At 37.6% G+C, this 22,365-nt stretch overlaps 5 protein-coding genes across 9 annotated transcripts; 2 read left to right on the forward strand and 3 right to left on the reverse strand.

The window, feature by feature from the left end:
- Positions 1-325: 325 nt before the first annotated feature.
- LOC108631883 (Hexamethylene bisacetamide inducible) lies at positions 326-2,827 on the reverse strand. The gene is made up of 2 exons (XM_018036090.2): positions 2,326-2,827; positions 326-2,211 (listed from the first exon to the last, which is right to left on the reverse strand). The coding sequence occupies exons 1-2, from the start codon at positions 2,551-2,553 to the stop codon at positions 1,180-1,182; spliced, it is 1,260 nt and encodes a 419-aa protein (XP_017891579.1). The 5' UTR covers positions 2,554-2,827; the 3' UTR covers positions 326-1,179.
- Positions 2,828-6,329: 3,502 nt separating this feature from the next.
- LOC108631881 (muscle M-line assembly protein unc-89) lies at positions 6,330-9,892 on the reverse strand. The gene is made up of 3 exons (XM_018036085.2): positions 9,220-9,892; positions 6,974-9,136; positions 6,330-6,907 (listed from the first exon to the last, which is right to left on the reverse strand). The coding sequence occupies exons 2-3, from the start codon at positions 9,122-9,124 to the stop codon at positions 6,692-6,694; spliced, it is 2,367 nt and encodes a 788-aa protein (XP_017891574.1). The 5' UTR covers positions 9,125-9,136; positions 9,220-9,892; the 3' UTR covers positions 6,330-6,691.
- Positions 9,893-9,910: 18 nt separating this feature from the next.
- LOC108631882 (DNA replication licensing factor Mcm5) lies at positions 9,911-14,001 on the forward strand. Its single transcript, XM_018036087.2, has 7 exons — positions 9,911-10,343; positions 10,418-10,673; positions 11,610-12,114; positions 12,191-12,534; positions 12,894-13,327; positions 13,397-13,668; positions 13,747-14,001. Exons 1-7 carry the CDS (start codon positions 10,192-10,194, stop codon positions 13,974-13,976), a joined length of 2,193 nt encoding a protein of 730 aa, XP_017891576.1. The 5' UTR covers positions 9,911-10,191; the 3' UTR covers positions 13,977-14,001.
- LOC108631884 (alcohol dehydrogenase [NADP(+)]) lies at positions 13,990-16,328 on the reverse strand. 4 transcript variants are annotated; one of them, XM_018036091.2, is made up of 7 exons: positions 16,170-16,328; positions 15,364-15,461; positions 15,132-15,296; positions 14,872-15,075; positions 14,684-14,800; positions 14,217-14,611; positions 13,990-14,154 (listed from the first exon to the last, which is right to left on the reverse strand). In XM_018036091.2, exons 1-7 carry the CDS (start codon positions 16,231-16,233, stop codon positions 14,106-14,108), a joined length of 1,092 nt encoding a protein of 363 aa, XP_017891580.1. In that variant the 5' UTR covers positions 16,234-16,328; the 3' UTR covers positions 13,990-14,105. The 4 variants fall into 4 exon arrangements, with proteins under 4 accessions (XP_017891580.1, XP_017891583.1, XP_017891582.1 ...); XM_018036094.2 differs by lacking the exon at positions 16,170-16,328 and adding an exon at positions 15,661-15,859; XM_018036093.2 differs by lacking the exon at positions 16,170-16,328 and adding an exon at positions 15,558-15,859.
- A 105-nt stretch (positions 16,329-16,433) lies between these two features.
- Positions 16,434-21,133, forward strand: LOC108631879 (uncharacterized). Of its 2 annotated transcripts, none has more exons than XM_018036082.2 (6): positions 16,434-17,178; positions 17,243-17,438; positions 17,575-17,734; positions 18,165-18,234; positions 18,311-19,047; positions 19,934-21,133. In XM_018036082.2, exons 1-6 carry the CDS (start codon positions 16,483-16,485, stop codon positions 21,012-21,014), a joined length of 2,940 nt encoding a protein of 979 aa, XP_017891571.1. In that variant the 5' UTR covers positions 16,434-16,482; the 3' UTR covers positions 21,015-21,133. The 2 variants fall into 2 exon arrangements, with proteins under 2 accessions (XP_017891571.1, XP_017891572.1); XM_018036083.2 differs by having other exon boundaries at positions 17,243-17,402.
- The last annotated feature ends 1,232 nt before the right edge of the window (positions 21,134-22,365 follow it).

Below are 22,365 nucleotides of genomic sequence, written 5' to 3' on the forward strand. Positions count from 1 at the left end.
TGCGTCCTGATTGTTTTCAATCTCACGCGCCACGAAGTTGGCAACAGTTGATTATTTTGTATAAATAAGTACGAGAAATATACCGAAGAATATTTCAAAATCGCAATTTGAATTAATCGTAATTAATCGTTATTATCGTATAAATTTAACTGGTCGGTACGTTAAATGAGAAGAACGATCGTTGTTTCAAATTTTTTTGTTATTTAAATTCATTAAAAAAAAAAGAAAACAGTTCTTGTATACATAGCATCTCATCTATCATATTTTTTTTAACAAATAAAAAATCAAACTGTTCATGTACAATGTACAAGTACATCTTACGGTATTAACAATATACATGTTTATTAGAGTTTTACGAGAGGGCTTAAATTCTATTGTAGTAAAGCTATTCCATATATACTTATACGTATTCACATTATCAATGAAGGTTGCTCCGAAATATTCCGAAAGGGATGATATATAATGAAGGAATAAAGGAAGTTCATAGTTTATTACAAATTTAAAGTGAGTTCGAAAACATATCGCATGTTCAGACCATAAACTAATTTCTAATCCGATACTTTAAATATGTACAATTCAATAATATCACATTATAGTCTTTAAACATTACTTCGTGTCTTTGATTATACTCTTTAGTATTACAACTTATTAGTTGATGGTCTGTGAACCTCGAGTTATTGATACAGTTTCTATCGTCGAATGGCAGTTCATAGAAGAACAGGCATTTAGATGAATGTTTCTAATGACTCCGTGATTAGTACCGAAATTAAGATCAAGAGTAACATTATATAAATACGTATCAACTGTTCTGCGAATTTGATCAAGCATGTAATAATACCTAGTTTTCGCACACGCACACATCGATTTTACTTCTCCATAAGATTAGGTGTGTATTTCCTACTTTGTTACATATATTCAGGTTTACACGAGACAGTCTTAAAAGAAATATGGAAAGTAAACTGTGAGAGCACATTTAAGAACGATCTAAAGTTACATATCCGATACCAGGAAGAGGAGAATTTCTTAGCCGCTTGATCGCAGCTGAATCGTATTTAAACCAGTCTTGCCTCCTAAGTCGGGAATAAAATTAAAGCGAATATACGCGGGACCAATGGTATATTCGGTACGACGTTAAAACGTTCAATCGATTTTCCTTATGTAAAAACGGTCGCTTGGGATTTATGTGGCGAGACCATCGATTTTTTGAATGGTTACATGCCCGTTCGAAAGATTCACAGGAGTCATGGATGTTTTAGAATTTTCGCTGGAACTACTATCACAAGTATCGCTTTTACTATCACTACTAGATTCAGAACTGTCTTTCCTCTGACTATTTTTACTCCTAGAAACGTATTCCATAAGCTCCGAGGAGGAACCGCAATTCGGTAGGAGGCTGTTACATCTGCTCCTATTCTCATTACTTGTACTATCGCTGTCGCTCTCGCTGTCGACGCTTGATACCGGACTGACGTGCCTTTTGGCCCTCAACGTCTCGTTCTCCTGCTTTAATTGCTCGTTCTGTTGCGTCAGATCCTCGATTCGTTGCTGGTAAATTTTCAACTTCTTCGCCGACTCCGAATCCGTGCTACTACTGTTGCTCTCCAACTCCCGCTGCTCGCTCTGATGAAAACTTTTACCCCGCAACCGTTTCGTCAGCAAATCCACCTTCGCCTCTAACTGTAGATACTCCTGTATCAATTCGGATTTACTTAACGTGTTTAATCTCTCGGCATGTACGTCTTCGTAAGCGCTCGAGAATTCCTTCGTCAAGAATTCTTCTTCGTCTTCGGGCGAGGAATAAAAGTAATCTTCATCGGAGTCAATGCTGAAACTCGAGTCTCTGGTACGAGGCGGGGCTATGGGTTTCTGAAATGTGGCAGGTACTTCGGACGACGCGGCTTCCGAAAGTTTTTGATCGAGATCCGGAAGATCGCTGTGATCTTCCATAAGAAATTGAGTGGTATTGTATGGCGCCGGTGGTTGTCTACCAGTCTTTGCTAATCGACCTCTAGATCTATATCGCAGCTGTTGTTGACATGATAACTGTTGCTTCGAATATGGTTTTAACTTTCTATTTTTAGGTTTACCTCTACGAGTCTTTCTCTTTTTCGCCGCGATATCAACCCCGTCCTCGTGCTGGCCACCCTCCTGATCTCCGCTCCCGCTACCGCTTTCAAATTTCCCGCAATTTTTGACCAACAATCTGGGACACTGGAAAATAAAAATAAGTAACTCAGCGTTTAACGAGAAATCATAATAAATCAATGTCGATTAAAATCTGGCAATGTCATCTGGAATTAACAATAGGAAATGCGAATGTCTTACAGTTTTCTTATTAACGTAGTCATTCTTGTTAATATTCTCGCCTATAGAGAGCGTCGGTTGTCCCGAAGCTGGTAGCGATGACGCCGCAGGCGTCGGCTCGGCCTCGGCCTGTACGCCCTTCACGTCATGTACTTGAACGTCGCCAGACACTTTCCCCGTGGCATCATGATTCTCCATATTTGTAATATTGACCAGAATTCGGTGATTCGCGGCGGTACAAGCACTCATTACCGTTAAGGACACTATCTCGGAGTCCACCGTTACTTTCCGTTTTCGCTCTACGAACCGTACGCCTTCACCGCAAACAGCGACTGAATCGCCATGTTTGATTTGCCCGTGCCCGTGATTCTGTGCCGTGCGATAGCGAAGCGCGACGCTAACGTTTCAGAGGTAGGCAGTGGTAGGAGTAGGGGTGGATTCTGTCGGCGAGCGGGGAGGGAGAATGCGCTTGCTTCCCCTCCACGGGACTCTTCCACTCCATTTTCGTTTATCCTTCAGGCACTGCGCTCCCCGAACTGAAAAACGCCATGGCGACTCTCCTCTTATTGCTGCACATTGCGCACCCTTAAGCTGTTAATTTAACGTCCGTTACGTATGTAGTACGAACGAAGAAAACGGCGAGCGCGCGGCAAGTACCACAATCCTATCGCTAATACTTTCTAAATAGCAGTTGCTCGGTTTGTTCCAATTTGACAGCTTTATGTGCTCACGAGATTTACACCGCGAATCGATTGTAAACGATTCGATTAACAATTCGAACTCTCATTCTCCTCTGATTGACGATCGTGTGATTTTCGGTGAGAAATAAATTAACGTCCGGTTACGTTGCCTCCCCTATTGCACTTTTGTGAATTCTGGATACGAAGGCCCAGTTGTTACGATCGTCCAACGGGTTTTGACAGCGTCCAATCCAGTCAGTTGCAGCCAACTTGTAAATAGAAAGTAGTCTTCTTTCAGAGCTACATACTGCCATTAGTGGTACTTTTTCTAATATTGTAAGAGTATCATTCATCTTTTCAAGCGAACGTATTCGCATGTATTCTTCTAATCCAACTCGCTGTCACCTTCGATGTTCGTTACTATCACACCGCCGCGAGTACTTTCTAGAATGCGAAGCTCTTTTTATCTGTCGATTCCTCGCCCGGTTTAATCGTCCTTACATTCGTTTCATTTAACAACTAGAGAATCGGGTATGCACGCATTTAGAAGTTCGTTGGAAGCTACACGAACTCGAGGAGATACGTTCTAAAATCGATCTCATTAAAAGTGGACGGCGCGGCAGTTGCCTTCTCGCATATACACGGTCGAAGTAGAAACTCAGTCAGGAGATTCGCGATGAAGAATGCACGGGTTCAAAGTAGCAGGAAGATACATAAAACGGTGCACCCTGCTAATTTGTTTGCTAAGAGTTACACCAAGTTTAAGACGATACGTATGTGTATACATACATACATACATACATACGCGTCGACCTACTTTACCCGTGGTAGTTATACATACATATATGTATGTACATATTACTACATATACATAATTGCATTATTATACGGACTCAATTTCACGCTGGCAATTGGATAGGTACTTTACACGCAGATTTTCTTTATGTACGCGTATATTTCATTCGGAATGTTCATAAGATTCAAATTAACAACTCTGCGACACGAATCGAACATGTGGCATTTAATGTTAATTTATGTAATAAGGTATACGTTCCATTCGAGCGACGGTACACTACCCAATTTCTCGCAGCGGACAAGCGTGAGCCTTGGAAATAACGAGGTGTGCTTTCCGTGCTTTCGGTGCAGAGAGACACATGCTTATGTTATGTACAAACGATTTTCCGTGCTCGTTCAATCCGCGTATCGATCATACCTGTATACGCGCATATTTGCTGTTATGCGATTCAGAATAATGAGCTTTCACGCTTTGACAACAGGAACGAGACAGAACGTGTTTAAATAAACGTTCCGTCCTCCCGTACTCAATAGAACCCGCTTAAGCATTTATTAATCGCAGCCGATCTATCCGCGTTACGTGCGGTCGAGGGTATTTTTTCGAATTAGAAAGATTTACGCGATTTATATTATTTGTACGAGCGGCGATAAGCATGCCAGAAATTAAACGTGATAGGAATGAAGATAATAAGGAGACTATGTAAAGTGTATAATCGGCAATTACGTGACACGCGATTTGCGTACGCAAAGTATTTAAAGTTACTTCGTGCGGCATAATTTCGTAAACTACTCAGCAATTAAACTTTAATCTTCACGTTCACAATGTAACATGTGCTCGGGTTTGTCGTACGCCTGTATATCTATCAGTTCTCAAGGTTCTACGTTTAATCGCTAAGCACATAATCCTTCGCACGCATTACATTTTCATAATTGTGTAATCAAAATTTCTGTAAATAGTTGGAATTGATTTTATAGCTACCAAATGATTAAATTGATTGATAAACGGAGCCAATCCGACAGGGGAATAACAGTTCGTAGCGCAACTATAAATACGTCTTCTATGTAGGAGACTCGATTCTTTTCTTAAAATTCAATTTCTTTCCACCGACCACACGCGTAACTTTCTTTAAAGAATGCATCGCCCGATAGGAGAAGCTCCCATTTTTCCTTTTTGCGGAAAGCAACAACCGACGAGATCGCTTCAACGATCATCAAGTATTCCGTTTAGCTCGTGTCTTATCTATTTAATCAGTAGGATTCGATGTATTTATAGGAAAATGAAAATCCGTACGACTACTTTTTGTGGCCACTGTACGTAAAATGTGGCTCTTCCATGCGCTATCTCCGTTCCAAACCTACTTTCCGTCTAGGCTCTCTCTCGATGCGAGTGCATTCTAAAATCTAATATAGGAAACGCGGAGTATTTTATAGCCGATCATCGTGAATCGCGTGCCACGATATTGGAACGGGCACCGCGCGCTCGCTCACGATTTCTTTCTTTTCCAATTAGCACATTTGAACTCTTCCCGTAGTTTTATGCAGTATTGTGCATTTCGCAACTTTAATTTCAAGTTACGTAATTGTAAACCGCGAGGAGACACCGAGCATGATACCAATTTTATGTGTATAATTGGACGCATCACAATGCTCGAATACCCTTTATTAACTCTATTATAAAAATTATACGCCAGGAACAATGAGAGAATTAATAATAATCCAAGAGCTGTTATTGCTTTATGTCTATTATAAAAGTTACTTAAATCGCTGGTTTAGCCGATAACTGTTACTATTCTCGAAAGTTGCATTTCGTGTAGTATAAAGAATCGGGAGCATTATCAACGTTATCGTACTAGGTTCGTAAAGCTTTATCACATGGTAGACTGTAAGAAAAGACCGAAGAAACGAACAAGAAAAAAAGAGAGCATATGTTACGTAAAATAGATTTTAAACAACGTTCACGTATCAGCAATGTTCGATGTAGTTTCTCTCAGAGGATTTACTTTAAAAGCTGTATCAAGGTAACAGCGAATGATAGAAATCAGTGGTCCAACAGACCAATACTTGTCCGTTCGCGTGTGTGCGTGCGTGTACTTTATTCGTAGACGCTCGGACGCCCTGTATTCCATCCATTCGCTACTAATCGCTACGTATATCTTCGTATGTATCATCCACGGATGATACGATACAATTATAAGTATGATACTACACGATGCACCGCTCGCTCCTTTCCTTTGATCAAATGATACGCGGGTGTAAACAAATGGATACGATGCTTTATTTGTACGCATACATATTCATATAGCTGGTGGTGATGAAACACTGAAACGTGGCTTGTGTACGTGCGCTCGTGCGCATATACAACTGCAGTGGGTATATTCAGAAGCAAACATCATATACATATACAAACGCGTCGGTTTATATGTAGATGCTTGTAGTACTCGTGTTTGATAGAAAAGAGTTACGAACTCTTTGGTTCGTTTTTTGTAATTTTACTATTTGTGAAAGAAACCTCGAGGCGGATCTGTAGTATATTTGAATAACGCAAGCGAGATGATTGCACGTATGTAATTTTATAAATCAGAACACAGTCGTATGTTAAGAATATCTATTTTCTATCAATACATGCTTACTGATTATACTTATAGTACAGTTTAGCTTATATTAAAAATATACAAGATACACTTATAAAACGAATGATAAGGCTATAATAAATTACGTACAGATAGTTGTAAAATCCTAGCAAATATCTTAAAATTTACTTAGTTCCGCATGAAGTTACTACATTCTGTCTATTGCCATTTTAAAAACTTATATATTATTAGAAACGAGAAGGTAAAAAAAATGCGTAATATATAAAAAAAAAAAGAGAGAGCTAAGACGGCAGGTATAAAATTGTAAGAGTTAACGATAATTTACTCGACCACAAGTTCATGCTCGTCTATCTCGTGAAACGTTCTATTAATGTCCTTAATCCATTCTATCAATCTCTTATCCTGTTGGTTCTTCAGTTTATTGGTTTTCTTTCGCTTTCTTGGATGTACGATCTCCTCTTCTCCTTCGTTTTCACTTTCGTTATCCGAAAAATCAAATCGCCTTATCTGCTTCCGCTTGTACGAATATCGCGGCGGCTGAAATACATAATCATTAGTACAAGAATATTTATATATAATTTTATAGTGAATAGAAATATGTACCTCTTTGAAATGAACTGGCTCGCAATCGGTAAATAGCGGTACCTCGGTCGCCGAAGGTGCTGTTGTATCGCCCGCTTCAGATAATACGTCAAACGTGTCAGAAAAATTGATGGCCTCGACTTTTCGTTGGACAGGTGACTTCATTACTTTTTTCTTGACTACTACGTTCTCCACGTTATGTTCATTTCTAATTTCATCTATCTTCAGTAATACATTTTTTATCTCGTTAACTGATAACCTTGCAACAGATTTTTCGTTCAACGATTTCAGATTCGACGATACAGGCGTGTTATTTATAGTTATGCATTCGGGATTGGAATTCTCATCAAAACCGAACGCGGTTTTCAATTCTATATTAGATGTATCGGGCTTATTTAAAGATTTGCCAGGGATGGATATCGATTCCGGGTCGTCGAATATTCCATGAGGAGTTCTGATCGTTGCACTCTGCGGTGTTTCTGTTAAATTCAAGAAATTGTTTAAGTTCGATTGCCGCAATACATGTTGCTCGTTAGAAATTCGAGTACTTTTCAAGCCCGAGGGTCCAGGCAGAGGATCAAGATTTTCCTTCTGCTCATCCGCTACATAAACGTTGGCTTTAACTACCATTGCGTTACTTTTTTTAAGAGGACTTTCCTTTTTCGGACTCAAAATATTACTCTTTTTGTCGACGGGTTTTAATATATTCACATTCGAGGTGATTAAGTTTTCAACGTCTTCGTTAGATTTAGCTGACGTTCGTTCACTTATTTCTATCGAGGACTTGGATTTCAAAGAATGATCGATATTCGTAATTTCTGTACCAAATTTTCTCGAAATCAAGGAGCTCTTCTTTTTTGGAGTATTGCAGATTACAGAGTCGTTACTTTTCTGCAAATTGTTTCTAGCCTTCAACACATTTCCAAACTGTCTTGGATCGTTCTTTAATATCCGCGGAAATGCCTTGGGAACGTCGTTAATATTATTTTGAGGCGTACTTTGATACACATTCATCACCTGAGAAAGTGTAGACACCGGTGATACTCTCCAGGGGCTATTATTATTAATTTGCAGATTGTCTGTCGGTCTCTTAATTGGCGATAAGGACTTTTCAAATAGAGAACAATTAAATGTATTTCTTTGCGGAACCGTTAATCTATTACTAAAAATGTTTGTTGGCCTGAACGGTTTAAAATCATCTGGATTCGATGGTTCTGAGTTATCTAGAGTTGCAACGCTTTCATTGCTTAAAATCTCTACTGAGAGAACTGTAGGTTTCCCAACACCCACAATTTTTCTCGGTACAGCATCATCTGACTTTTCTGATCCCTTATTTAACTCAAGATCTGCTGCAGATTTTATATCATTTAAATCTTTCTTTAACTCAGTTTCTTTATGTTCTTCCTTTGCAGAATCCACAGGATCTGGTTTTTCTACACTTTCACATTCATCTCTAATCACTGGTTTCTTTGTATCAGCTTTCGGTGCTTCCAAATCACGTTTTACAGAAATATTTTTCTTCCTTCTATTCGCTGCTTTCCTTTTAACAATAGTCTTCTTCTTCGCAACTTTCTTCCGTACTCTTTCTTTGGAATCATTCTTATCAAACTTAAACTCATAAATCTCACTGTTCCTCTCAATCTGACTTTTTTCTGGTGAAACACGACCATAAATAGGCACTTTTCTTTTATTATCACTCACTTTTTTTGTCGGTGTATCAGTACCAGATTTTGTACGAGGCCTTAACACTATTTTAGATTGATTCAGAAATGACTCCTTTAAGGAAATTTGTCTTGACGTAGCACCTGCACGCGTTCCTTTAATAACTTTTCTTTTCTTGACTGATTCCTTTTTCGGTACCTTAGTATTATTATGTGTTACACACTTCTTTTGATCTACTTGAATGCTGACGTCTGCCTGTTCAACTGACTTCTTTCTGCTCGTTCTCTTCTTTCTCTGTGTGACATTTTTCAAAGATGATGGATCACTTTTATTAGTTATTGCCCTTCTGGCTCTTGTTAGGGTTCTTGTGTTTGTTTTGACACGATCCTTAGTATTTGAAGTTTGATTCGCAGCCCTCTTTACTTTAGAAACTGTAGTCACTTCGGTTGATTGTACTTCTCCTTGGAAGTCTGTTTTTGAAGAACCCCTTTTTCTTAAGTTTGAAGACATTCTTCCATGAATCTATAAAAAGCACATGCAAACGTATGTACGTTAAAAATCTGCAAGGTTAGAGGTGTTAATTGTAAAAGATTGATCAAATTTACCGTGAATATTAAACAAGAAGACGAGGCAGCTTATTGAAATTAAAATCAATACTGTTCGCTCTGAGTAAAATTAATCGAAATGAGTTTAAAACAAGGATCTAGGAAATGTCATCACAAGCGAACGTGACAAGTTCCTATCACTTCTCGAGCGTGGAGTAAACACTCCTACACTTTCTCGAACACACGTTTGTGATGCGCATTTCTTATACTGTGACGTATTTATTCATTTATTCGACTGTTTTTTTCATGGTTTTTCTTTAAGAAGGCTCTTAGATATTGTGACGGTGACGTAACTGATTGCAACCAGTTATAAGTGACGTTCTCACTCACTTTTACTGAAACTTACTCTTAAAATACTGTTCCCGCGTTTTTATGTTAACTACACCTTCATGAATAGATGATAGTATTTAATAATCGGAAACGATGTCAAAACGGAAAGTAAGAAATTTCTCGAAAGGATAATGTAAAAATGCAATATCGAAAGCTTGTGCAGTCGTGCTTTGTTTATATAACTGTTATCGATCGCGATTATATTTTGAAAATGCATAGATCCTTCACTAACTCATTTCTCACAATCGAACAACTTTCGATCGATCACGAAGGCGACAATGTTACACACAGTGCAAAAATATATTTTAATTCACTTCAATTAAACGGAGAATTGTAAAAATAATAAATGCACAGCAGCTTGGAATGTAAACTGAAGTCGCCCAAGTTGGCCCAACTGGCCCAAGTCGCCCATGTTTAATTATGATATACTGCATAGATTGGAAAGTCGTTGATCCAGGCTTGAGGTTATTTTTAACATTTGTACGCCAGGGAGCAGCACGGTTCGGAGAAATAGAAAAAGCCGTGTCGTGTCTTGATACTGTCTCTTAGTTCCATGACACGTTCTGAAAATCGTTTCCCGCCAAACTTTCAGCATCAGACCGTTTTCATTTCAACCAATTTTAATAAAGAAACTGTAGAGAAATGGAAGGATTCGATGATCCAGGTATATTCTTCTCTGACAACTTCTCCACGCCCGATACCAATGAAACGCAAACTAATCTTCAATATGCGAAGAAGAAGTTTATGGAGTTCATCAGACAATTCCATGAAGGAAATTTCAATTACAAATACAGGTGCTCGATTAATTTATTAAGAATCATTTATAAATTTAGCAGCGAAACGTTGAGACTTTTCATTAAATGCTTAGAGACACGCTGAAGCGGAATTATAATCTGGGCCAGTATTGGCTAGAAATCAATCTGGAAGATTTAGGAGCTTTCGATGAGTCTCTCGCAGAAAAAGTGTACAAACATCCGACGGAATACTTGCCTATTTTGGAAGAGGCTGCGAAAGATGTGGCAGACGAGATCACAGCACCGAGACTGGAAGGTGAAGAAAAAGTCGAGGACATACAAGTATTACTAACTTCAGATGCGCATCCCAGTTCCTTAAGAGGAATGAAAGTAAGATTTAGTTCTGAAACTCTTACAGTTCCTATTTTTATAGATTAGATTTATTATAATTTTTGCCTGTCATCTCCAAACTTAAGATTGATATGAAACTTAATGTCTACCATCATACCTATTTGCAATCATCCACAATATTCATATATCTTATATTATAAATTATTTAGTTAACAATACACTTAATATCTTATTTTTTATCTTACTCTATTTCTTATCTTTGACTTCACATTATTTTACTCTTTTTATTGATACTCTTCCTTCTTTTTAACCATACTCTTCTTTCTTTTTAACCATACTCTTCTTTCTTTTTAACCAATCAATTATCTTTTCATTATCTTTTTTCTCTAAAATGTCTTCTAACTTTATACGCTATCCTCTGTTTCTTTTCATTCATCTACACTGTTTTAAAGTTCCCAAGACCTCTTTACATATCATGTATTCTGTTTGTTCCTCATCCATCCATTACGCATTCTCATCTTCTGTGCTTTCACATCAAACTCTTGCAATCAATCTTTGACTCCTCTATTTCCCATTTCTGTCCAAATATTGATGCAATCTAATTAAACTATAGAATTCATATTTTGCGTTCTACCTTGAACCTTGTATTTTTTTAAATTGTACTCGTAATTGCACCTCCCGATCTCTTTTACTTAATATTTCTTCCACATCCTGTCCTTGAATAATACTCCACTCCAAACTTATTTAACTCATTCCCACATTCACCCATTCCTCCGCAAATATTCTTCTCTCTCCTCTCGAGATCTTGTTCCTACACCTCTTCCTTCTTTCCCTATACATTGTTTTAACAATTCCTTTCTTATGCCATTCTTTACTTCGTTTTCGTACCTAAATGCTCTATGGCTCATTCTGATTAGTGCATAATCAGGTGTAGTTCCTATTTTTATGTGAAACTAATACAATATGTTGCCTCAGCCTGATGCAGTCTCCCAGCTTATTAAACTCTCCGGGATCATCGTTTCTGCATCTGGAATCAGAGCGAAGGCAACGAAGATTTCCATACAATGCCGATCCTGCAGGAGCATGCAAACTAATATTTCCATCAAGCCTGGTTTGGAGGGTTACGTTCTACCTAGGAAATGCGCTACGGAACAAGCAGGACGTCCGAAGTGCCCGTTGGATCCGTTTTTCATAATGCCGGATAAATGTCAGTGCGTAGATTTCCAAGTCCTGAAACTGCAGGAGCTGCCGGATCAAATCCCGCAGGGTGAAATGCCAAGGCATTTGCAATTATATTGCGATCGTTATTTGTGCGATAAAGTCGTGCCGGGGAACAGAGTACTTATCTTGGGCATATATTCGATTAAGAAAGTAGCTAAAACTGGTAGAGGAGGCAGAGGCGACAAAGGACTGGTCGGCGTCCGAGCACCGTACATAAGAGTGATTGGTATCTCCACGGACGAAGAAAATACAGGCAGCGGTAAGAATTGCGGAAAATGATGCTTCGAAAAATAAATGTTTTATTTCGTTACATATAATTCTTTCATGATCTGCAGGGTATTCTGTAATAACGAACGAGGAGGAAGACATGTTCAGGCGTTTAGCAGCGGATCCTAATCTATACGAAAGAATCGCAAAGAGTATAGCTCCTAGTATTTTCGGGGCGATAGACATTAAAAAAGCTATAGCTTGTTTGTTGTTCGCTGGATCAAGGAAAAGGATGCCCGACGGTCTTTGCAGGAGGGGCGACATCAACGTTTTATTACTAGGCGATCCAGGCACGGCTAAATCGCAGTTATTAAAATTTGTAGAAAGAGTCGCGCCAATTGCAGTTTACACGTCCGGTAAAGGAAGTTCGGCCGCTGGTTTAACTGCGTCAGTTTTGCGAGATCCTTCAACGGTAAATAGTTGATTCCTTCGGTTTTGTCTAATTTATTAAACAATTTCGTTCAACTTCATTACTTCCTTCCACTTTTCGCTTTCCTCTTTGATTCAAATTTTGTCATTCCTTTCTTCTTTACCCATTCCTTACGTTTAAATTTATCTTTAAGTTTACTTTTAGTTCAAGTTCAATCAGTTAATTTTATTATCTTAGTACAGTATTATTTATTTTCTTTTTTGTTTTCTAGTTCCTTTTTATTATTTCTTTTATTTTTAAGTTTATATTTCTTACATCTATTGTCAGTATCTTAAGTTTATCACATTTATTTTGTTTTCTTTTCCTATATTCTAAAGTAATAATAATAATAAAACATGTAGAGGAATTTCGTGATGGAAGGAGGCGCTATGGTTCTCGCGGATGGTGGTGTCGTTTGCATAGACGAGTTCGATAAAATGAGAGAGGACGACAGAGTCGCGATACATGAGGCTATGGAGCAACAAACGATATCCATCGCCAAAGCTGGAATAACTACAACTTTGAACACTAGATGTGCTGTCCTGGCAGCGGCAAATTCGATATTCGGTCGTTGGGACGAGATAAAAGGAGAAGAGAATATCGACTTCATGCCGACGATCTTGTCGCGCTTCGACATGATCTTCATCGTGAAAGACGAACACGAGCATAACAAAGATATAACATTGGCAAAGCACGTATTGAGGATTCATACCAACGCCGGTGAACTTACGGAACAATTCCAGGAAGGAGAATTGCCGTTGAACGTTTTGAAGAGATATATAAGCTACTGCAGAACGTAAGGCCAAGCATTGTTTATATTAAATTCGAGATTTCGTTCCATTTTGATTAATATTTTTCTCCCCAGGCGTTGTGGGCCAAGACTGAATAAAGAGGCAGCAGAGAAACTGAAGAACCGTTACGTCGTGATGCGAGCGAGCACCAAAGAACACGAGAGGGATACGGAGAAGAGAATCTCTATTCCTATAACAGTTCGCCAGTTAGAAGCCGTTATAAGAATTTCGGAGTCGTTAGCTAAAATGCAATTGCAACCGTTCGCTACGGAGATCCACGTCAACGAAGCGCTCAGGCTTTTCCAAGCATCTACCATGGATGCCGCGCTGTCTGGATCTTTATCTGGTAATCTACGATCAATCTCTTATCTTGTATACGTATCTCTGTTCGTTTCTTAATCGATTGTAATGTTTGCGAAATTAGGGGCGGAGGGATTTACATCGGAAGAAGACCACGAGATGTTATCTCGTATCGAGAAACAATTGAAACGCAGATTTCCAATCGGTAATCAAGTGTCCGAACAAAATATCGTTAAAGATTTCGTGAAACAGGGATTTGTAGAACGTGCTATTTACAAAGTTATACACACGATGATACGCCGTGGGGAACTTCAGCATCGCATGCAACGTAAAATGCTCTATAGGCTGCACTGAAACATAAATCACATTCGTTTTTAAACACTTAGTTTCTTTCGTTTTATTTTGAACCATGTTTCAACCGAATTTTAATAATGGTATAAATATACACGAACTACACGTAAACAATTTCAACGGTCGTTTCAATTAGGATTGCAGATCATCTTTGAATGGATAGTGTGGGTGGCTCTCGACCCTGGAAGTTAGAGAAATGATTTTATATTTTTACACTTAAGTAGGTTTAATAAACTTTCTTACCCTTTGAAAAAAAGAAAATTGAATATTCTGCCGCGCATTCCTTTGTCTAAAGTGCTCAATAACTTCATCTCCTCTTCCTTCAGTTCGAAATCGAATAAATCGATGTTCGCCTTGATTCTTTCGGGAGACGAACTTTTTGGAATTATTACGACTCCCAATTGCAATAGGTAACGTAACAAAATTTGTGCCGTCGACCGATTGTATTCTGTGCTCAGATTTTGTACTATCGGAAGTCCCAGGAGATCTGGAAAGTCTTCCACAGTGTGATTATACTTGTTTTTAAAATGCGTTTTAGCTCCTGGCGATCCCAGGGGGCTGTACGCTGTTACCACGATATTATGTGCTTTACAGAATTCCCGAAGCGAATTCTGCTGTAGATAAGCATGTAACTCTACCTAATGAGGATGCAAGTATTCGTTATTCTAGTCAGAAAATAATGTATTAACAAAATTCTACTTGGAACACACCTGCAAGTTGCTTGGCTTAATTTGTGCATTCTCCCATACCTCTAGAATTTGTTTTTCGTTAAAATTACTTAAGCCTATAGACCGTGTACGACCTTTCTTTACTTGTTCTTCCATTTCCTACAAAACATTCATAGAAATCACGATCTTTTAATAATATTACTGAAGTTAACAGTGTTACAGTTTTCAACCTTCCACACTAAAACAGGATTTGTATCAAAATCCAACAGGAAACTTCCATCTTCATTAGTTGCTGGTGTTAAAGTACTTTCACTTAGTTTAAAAGCAAACGGCATATGAATTAAGTACATGTCCAAATAATCCAGACCCAGCTTTTTCAATGATAAATTAATAAACTTCTCTACATCCGATGGCCTGTTGCCAAAGTTTGGTAACTGGAAATGATAATCACGAATGTATAATTGTTTCTCTAGTTTACACAAAGTATTACCTTTGTGGTAATGAATAATTCTTCACGCTTCCCACCCTTTTCAAACCATTCTTTTAATACTGCTCCAATAGCCTCCTCATTATTATAGTTAAATGCAGTGTCAATGTGTCTGTAGCCAACTTTTAAAGCAGTTGTCACAGCTTTCTCAATTTCTTCTGGTTTCGCCTGTAAACGAATGGTTTAGCATCCGAAATCGTGGTCCTGCATTTATGTAGTATCATGATCAAATCACCTGCCATGTGCCTAAACCCACAGTGGGCATGTCATATCCTGACGATAGTTGTATTCTTTTCATAGTCCCTCTGTCCGCTCTGTCCGTTCGGCCCAATACTGCAAAGAACGTTCGTAAAAAATCATTTAAAAGATTTTCAACGACGATTACCATTACCATTACTATCGAGAGATTATCCCAACAATTTGGATTACCATAAAGCGCGTTACTTTCAAGGGTAAACTAGTTCGCGGTAAGGCTAATCGGATAGAAAATTCTCAATTTCTAAAGTTAGATCAGCTAGAGCTAGACCTGTACCGTTCTGAATATGGGTTCACAGACGAGTTACACAAGTGTACGTTCACGGATGCATTTATTGATCTGCAGCAAATTTTATGTCCAGCTACGATTGAAATATATTCTAGAAGATCGATGATCGGATCCCGTTACACGGAGATGCAGACAGATGGAAATCTCGATGTTCAGAGGATTAAAATAAAAGAAGTTTGATACATATACACCTATCCTAATTATACTCATCCTTTATTTTGGGATTGTCTAATCATATTTTAACGAGGGTGAACTAAACAATGTTGTCGCCATCGTTCTGAAAGATTCATCGTGTCGAAGAACAAGCATGATTGTTGTTATATTAAAGAGGACATCAAAATTCCTTTTAAATTGCGTTCTCGCCGACAGATAAGCGTGTGAAATGGTTTAAACTTTCAGAGGTTTGAAATGGTTTGAAATGTGTTACATAAATTCGATTCCCGCGTTACGTTGCGTTCCAAAATGGTGGCGAAGTTCGTAGCTTCTTATTTATATACCTCGGAAAGTGTTTATAGCACTCCGTAAGCGGTAATTCATGAATTTTAGAGCCTCTTTGTACATGTTCGATTCTGTGGACTTATCAATTACACACAATGTGTGTATATGATAAACAATGATAATAATTCAGAACGGGGACTGTTGGTAGCAGTGTATGTCAGTTACAAGATTTTCAATGGGATCGAAGACATTCATTGAGTTGCGTGTTTTGATTACGATTAAACAAGTAACATGAAAACTTTGCATTTCGCGCGGAGGGAGTTTTTAATTGCAATTTATGACTGAAACGTTTCTCATATACAAAGTAGAAACATGTTGATTTATGATGTGTTGCACAAGGAATCGGTGTACCACTCGGTTATCGGCGATCTTCGTAATTACGGAGTTAAATATCGTTTCAAGAAGAACATGTTCAAGACCGAAAGACTGGAGGGAAATAAACAGATTTCGAAGAAAGTCTTCAAAACCCCTTTGTCATATCAACCGTTGGACGTGGTGAATTTGTCCTCGGGTGGCATCGTGCACGTACCAGTTTTCGTTAGCCAAGCAGCTGCCTTTTTAGAGAAACATATTAACCAAGAGGGACTGTTTAGAAAAGCAGGCTCGCAACTCAGACAAAAGGAATTGACAGCTTATTTAGACAGTGGTGGGACCTTCAGTGAAAAGCATCATGTCATTGACGTAGCAACTATTTTAAAAATGTTCTTTAGAAATTTACCAGAACCGTTGATTCCATATACTTACCACGATCTGTTTGTTCACTGTGTCATGTTGAAAGCTAATCGAGTAGAAGCATTGCTGTTAGCTTGTATCCTTTTACCTCCTCATCATTTGAATACATTGGCATTTTTTATGGAATTTCTAAAGAGGGTATCGTTGTGTGAGAAACAGAATAAAATGAGCATTGATAACTTAGCCAAAGTAATCGGTCCGAATATCATGCCTCTACAAGAAACTACTATGTCCGCTGTACAGATGAGACTGGATTTACATTTGCTTGTTGTTAAGGTAAGGAAAGTAATTTGAAACGTAATTATCATTTATTGAATCCTGGACATATATACTGTTGTAGACTTTAATAGAGAATGCAGAGTGCATTGGAATTTTACCAGATCATATAACGCAAGCCATTTCTATGGAAACAATTGGTAGCACAGATAATGAATTAGATGTATCTGATCATTCTCATTCGAAATTTCGAAAAAAGAAACATCGCAGTGGAAGTCTTACACGTAAGCCACATCTAAGTGCCTCCAACCTCAATCTAAGTATGTCTGTCCATCTGTTCGCAGTAATTTATTTCTGAACAGATACATTTACTAACCAATTTATCAGCTTAATTATTTAACAAATCAAAATTGTTTTGTGTATGGAGTAATTTCAAATTCTAATTCTGCTCTGTAGGAATGTTTAATGGATTAAAAAAGATCGTGGGTAAAAATGCTGTACCTGAAGATGGTAGCGAGTACAGTGGTCAAAGAATTCCTGAAAATTATGATTCGAATGTTAAATCAACGAAAAAGAGAAAAGTTGATAACGTAGATCCTTCGAGTATAAAAAAGAAGTATGCTTTCTTTTAATCGTCGATAATAGAGGGCAACAAGAAAATATTTTCGCGAAGTATTTTTGTACATACTTGATGTTCCGATTCCAAAAATGTCTTTAGATTCGCTTTACAAATACATTTTGTTTTCGGAATTTTCGGTTGCGGAAGACAAGGGAGGCGAACTGTCCATTATCTTATTTCCTAAATTCATAAAATCTAAGTCCACGTATTTGTTTATATTTATTTACTACTTAGCTTTGGCAACCAAAAATTCCAAAAATGAAGCGTACCTCTAAAACTAGATCTGATGGAACAATTCTGAAGGATTCAGAACATAAAAATATACAAACATACTCCGTATTGTTCCGGTACCATGATGAAAATGTTTGTTTGTTGACCTGTGTAATTAATTTACCGTTCCCAAATGCTAATTGTTTCAATGTTTCAGACGAGTGGTTGATAAGGATAAATCGAAAAAGATCAGACTTAGTCTTGATCGTTTTGTACCAAAGAAAACAGTAAGAATATTCAGATGAGCTTGCTCCCTGATATTATATTTCCATTTTATATACACAATCGTCTTTGCGTTTTCAGAAGGCAGTCGATGAGAGTCTGGAATCTTATCCGAACACCGCCGAGATACCCGTGGAACGACGTTGGAGTTCAGTTTCGAACACGTGCGACTCGCGCAGAAGCTACAGAACATACAGCGATGATTCGCCAAACTTGAGAGAAAACAGGATGTCGAACGAGCTTCACAGAGAATACGACGATATGTTCATCGACGCGGATATCAATTTATCTAACGATAGTGACGAGCCGATCTTGTTAACAAAAACAAATGATATGGATTTGTTTAAAGGACAATCGAATTCGAGCTCGGAGGAGCTGAAACCTGTAGGCGATTTCGATCCGAGACGCGCGTGCCCGTCGAAGAGGAGGCTAACTGTAAATAATTTCGAGACGTATTCACGCGTTCAAGTCACGTCCGTGGCTGACCAGTCAGAGGAATACGTCACAATACCTAAAAGTGAATACGAGGATATCAAGAACCGAGTTTCTGCTATTGAATCTCGCTTGTCTCAGGAATTCGCTTGTGTAGATAAAGACGATGATGATTTACTGCCGCATTCTGTAAAAAAAGTACAAACCGCGTACGAGAAGACTTTGGAGGAAACTAGTTTAGAAAGTAACGCGTCGACAGACTATTTAGCTACGAAACTTGGTAAAGAACTGAAAATTCGGAGATCGGGCGATCATAAAATTATCAGATCTCCGAGTGCTCGGAAAATAGGAAGTTTAAGAAGGAGATCGCAGGAAAGGGTGATGAAGTAAGTGGTCTATTTATAGACAGTGGATTTTATGCCATCAGACAGAAGTATAATGAATGTACAGAATGTTAAAAGATCAATGCCACAATGTTTACATGATAAAAGGGATGTCTATTTAGAATTCATTTTTTCAACTGATTAACTGTTCTATTTTGCATAAAAATCTGCATCTTATCTATGAAACTACTAATATTATATGTTATATACAATACTCAAAAAAATTATGGCATCACGAAATTTGTGTCGAGAATTGCCCTCGTTTGAAACATAATTTCACAACAAATTATCGTACTACGATGGTTTTTTTTTTAAATAGAGTTTGAAACCTTTACTTTGAAATGTTATTCGGAAATTTTGAATTTGATACATATGATAGCTTAAATCTAAGGTTATGCCTAAAGTTTAGAAATCAGCAAAGTGCAAGGACTTGAATAATCTTTTTTTCACTGATGTCGTTTATGGCAAATGAAAGCTTGATTCTTCACCTTTAAAAGAAAAATTGTATTTCTATGATTGTATTTTCTGTACTTGTTACAACGGTTAGAAAAATTCGTACATAAATTCCGACCTAACACAAGTACCTGTTAGGGAACTCGAATCCCAAACATTATTTTATCCACTATACAACCTCAGTTTAACACACGAACATGCCGTGTTTGACCAACTCTTTTGCAATGGCACGAAAAATAGCCAATATCAGCTAAAGAACAACGAAAATTAAAAGTTTTTTGAACCACTATAATATCTAGAGAAGAAATGTTCCCACAATGTTTAAATGATAAGATAGAATTCATTTTTTTAACTGATTTTGCATAAAAGCCCGAAATCTATGAAAGTACTAGTGATCGATCTGAGATAATAATCGTTATTTTGTTTTGTTTTCCAGTAAACGCGTCAGGCGAACTACTTCGTGGCACATCTCTCACAAATCAGATTTCAATTTTCACTCCACTCAAGAGATGAACAACGCTTATCCTCACAATGAGAATAGCTCTACGACAAACTGTACAAAGGACGATTTTTACGTGCAACCGCGGTCCACATCGCAATGGGAAGAAAAAAGACATAACATGATTCTAGATAACATACACAATGAATTTAGTACTCCGAATGCGCACACGAAAAAGTACAATCAAAATTCTTTGCAATCGGGGAAGAATCGAATACGATCCTCGGTACGTCGAGTGTCGTCGTTCCATGGTAATGAACAAACCAATTCAGCGCATTCAGATGACAAAAATGAAAACTTGAAGAAGTCAAGCAGCCAGCAAAATGTGGTATTAAATAATACGCCCGTGACCAAATCGAAGACACCGACTTCTTGGAAAGACGCGAAAGGATATTTCCAGACGAACCAAACGAACACCCCGATCAATCAAACTGGCCGTGCGTCGATCGCGAAATTGAGAACTCAGAACGCCGGGATGGTGCTGGCTAAGGCTAAGCTGTTCGACGAATGTACCGCGAAAGTGTACAGTACCCAGAACTTCGTAGCGAGTAAAAAAAACGGTCAATGTCCGGATAACGTGAAGCAAAGCTGCGAACGGAAATCGAGTAAGAATGCAAAAAGCAGATATCCGAAAGCAGCGAAACATACTCCTCCTCCAAGTATAGAGACTGAGAAAGATCAGATCGAAACGTGTTATTACATTCCCAATGACTCCGCGAATCACAAAGAGAACGTGGTTAAAACATCACCTTTGGTGAGGAAAATACCTATAAATACAATAATGCATGAGCCAAGACTGAACGTGTACAAAACGGACAGTGTATTAACTTGTAAAACGCCGAATATAAAGAAGCCGTTAACAGTAAAGACGCCTAAAAGTGGAAAGGCGTTAGTTAGGAAATCTACTGTAGAAACTCGCAGGACACCTTTGAAAGCTGTTAGTCAATTAAGCACCCCGAAATATCAGAGTCCTAAAAGCATTTTAAAGATGTCAAGGAACATCAGTAGATACACTTAACGAACTCGTCGAAGATGTGTTCGATTGATTAATTAAATTAGCAAGCTATAAAATGGTGAAACCATCGAAAGATTGTTAGAAACAATTTATACAGGGTAAGTCGCCTGAGGCAAGCCACCTAAATAACTTCTACATTTTTTGAGATAGAAAGGTGTGTTTCAGACAAGATTTGTTTGGTTTCGAGAGATATGTTACGTGGTATACATAACTTTTCTGCAGATGGAGATGCTTAAGGGATTTAAAGGTCAACTTTGTTTTTTCGAATGAAATAGGATATTTTTTTATACATGAAACGATGCCACTATATAGACATATAAAAAAAAATATTTCAAAACAATTTAAAAATTTGGACGGACATTAACGTTTATTTACAGGGATGGTTTAACGTAACAACCATTTGGATCACAACATCTATGAAATAAGGACTGAACTACGTTGTTTAATGTATTGTCTGATATTTTGCAACATACAGCGATAATACGCTGCTTCATATCTAATATTAGGATGAACTTCAGAATTACCTAAATTGAAGTACCTCCTAAACTACTAGCTTTTCGACATACATAGATCAGCACTTTCTTTATAAAAAGTGTCTATATAGTGGCATCGTTTGATGTATACAAAAACTCAATTGTATTTAAAAAAAGTTTACCTTCAAATCTCTTAAGCAGCTGCACCTGCAGTAAAATTCTGTACGTTATGCAATGTGTCCTTTGAAACCAATCAACTTTTGTTTGAAACATTTCTTCCAATCTAAAAAGACTATGGAAGGTATTCAGGTGGCTTGCCTCAGGTGACTTACCCTGTATATAGAAATGAACTTCAGATTAATTTTTTATAATATATGCTAAATGATAATATACTGAAGCATATTGCAAGTATGTTAAATGGAAACATAGGCCTGTGTCGCACATGCAGAGCTGGAATGGTTTTAAAAGCAAGACATTTTTAACAAATTTTCTTTAAGGAAGTTTATGTATTTATATATATACCTTTTTGTATGTTTTATAATGTTACTATTTTCTGTAATATATATTGGTGTATCTAAAGTACAAACTATACTATTTTAATTGCAATACTATTTCCAAATTTGTGCCATATATATGTAATAAAAATATTTTCTGTTTTCACCCATCTAACAGTGTTTAGAATATTACAACTTGATTGTCGTTAATTCTGTAGTGTCTGGACATCTCGAAACTCTCGAATTTAAATCAAAGTGATGTACTTGTATTTTTCAATTCAAACGTACCATTCGATCTTGAGTGTGAAGACAGGCTTGGAATTTAAGAAATTTTTTTAAGATTAATTTTGAAAATAGAATATTACATTATCTGGCTGCATGTTATTT

Source organism: Ceratina calcarata, unplaced genomic scaffold (genome assembly GCF_001652005.2).
Source record: "Ceratina calcarata isolate Rehan_Ccalc_2016 unplaced genomic scaffold, ASM165200v1 scaffold97.2, whole genome shotgun sequence".
Classification (NCBI taxonomy): Eukaryota; Metazoa; Arthropoda; class Insecta; order Hymenoptera; family Apidae; genus Ceratina; species Ceratina calcarata.

Excerpts from the sequence above, each read along its gene's own strand:
- LOC108631883 (XM_018036090.2), bottom strand. The coding sequence starts at position 2,553 with ATGAGTGCTTGTACCGCCGCGAATCACCGAATTCTGGTCAATATTACA. Across the intron at positions 2,212-2,325 it reads ACTACGTTAATAAGAAAACT|TGTCCCAGATTGTTGGTCAA; the intron begins GTAAGACATTCG and ends TTTATTTTCCAG.
- LOC108631881 (XM_018036085.2), bottom strand. The coding sequence starts at position 9,124 with ATGTCTTCAAACTTAAGAAAAAGGGGTTCTTCAAAAACAGACTTCCAA. Across the intron at positions 6,908-6,973 it reads AGCCAGTTCATTTCAAAGAG|CCGCCGCGATATTCGTACAA; the intron begins GTACATATTTCT and ends TATGTATTTCAG.
- LOC108631882 (XM_018036087.2), top strand. The coding sequence starts at position 10,192 with ATGGAAGGATTCGATGATCCAGGTATATTCTTCTCTGACAACTTCTCC. Across the intron at positions 12,115-12,190 it reads CGAAGAAAATACAGGCAGCG|GGTATTCTGTAATAACGAAC; the intron begins GTAAGAATTGCG and ends CATGATCTGCAG. Across the intron at positions 12,535-12,893 it reads TTTTGCGAGATCCTTCAACG|AGGAATTTCGTGATGGAAGG; the intron begins GTAAATAGTTGA and ends TAAAACATGTAG.
- LOC108631884 (XM_018036091.2), bottom strand. The coding sequence starts at position 16,233 with ATGTACAAAGAGGCTCTAAAATTCATGAATTACCGCTTACGGAGTGCT. Across the intron at positions 15,462-16,169 it reads TGCTATAAACACTTTCCGAG|TATTGGGCCGAACGGACAGA; the intron begins GTATATAAATAA and ends CGTTCTTTGCAG. Across the intron at positions 14,155-14,216 it reads AATTTTCTTTTTTTCAAAGG|GGTCGAGAGCCACCCACACT; the intron begins GTAAGAAAGTTT and ends TCTAACTTCCAG.
- LOC108631879 (XM_018036082.2), top strand. The coding sequence starts at position 16,483 with ATGTTGATTTATGATGTGTTGCACAAGGAATCGGTGTACCACTCGGTT. Across the intron at positions 17,439-17,574 it reads TGCCTCCAACCTCAATCTAA|GAATGTTTAATGGATTAAAA; the intron begins GTATGTCTGTCC and ends TCTGCTCTGTAG. Across the intron at positions 19,048-19,933 it reads TCGCAGGAAAGGGTGATGAA|TAAACGCGTCAGGCGAACTA; the intron begins GTAAGTGGTCTA and ends TTTGTTTTCCAG.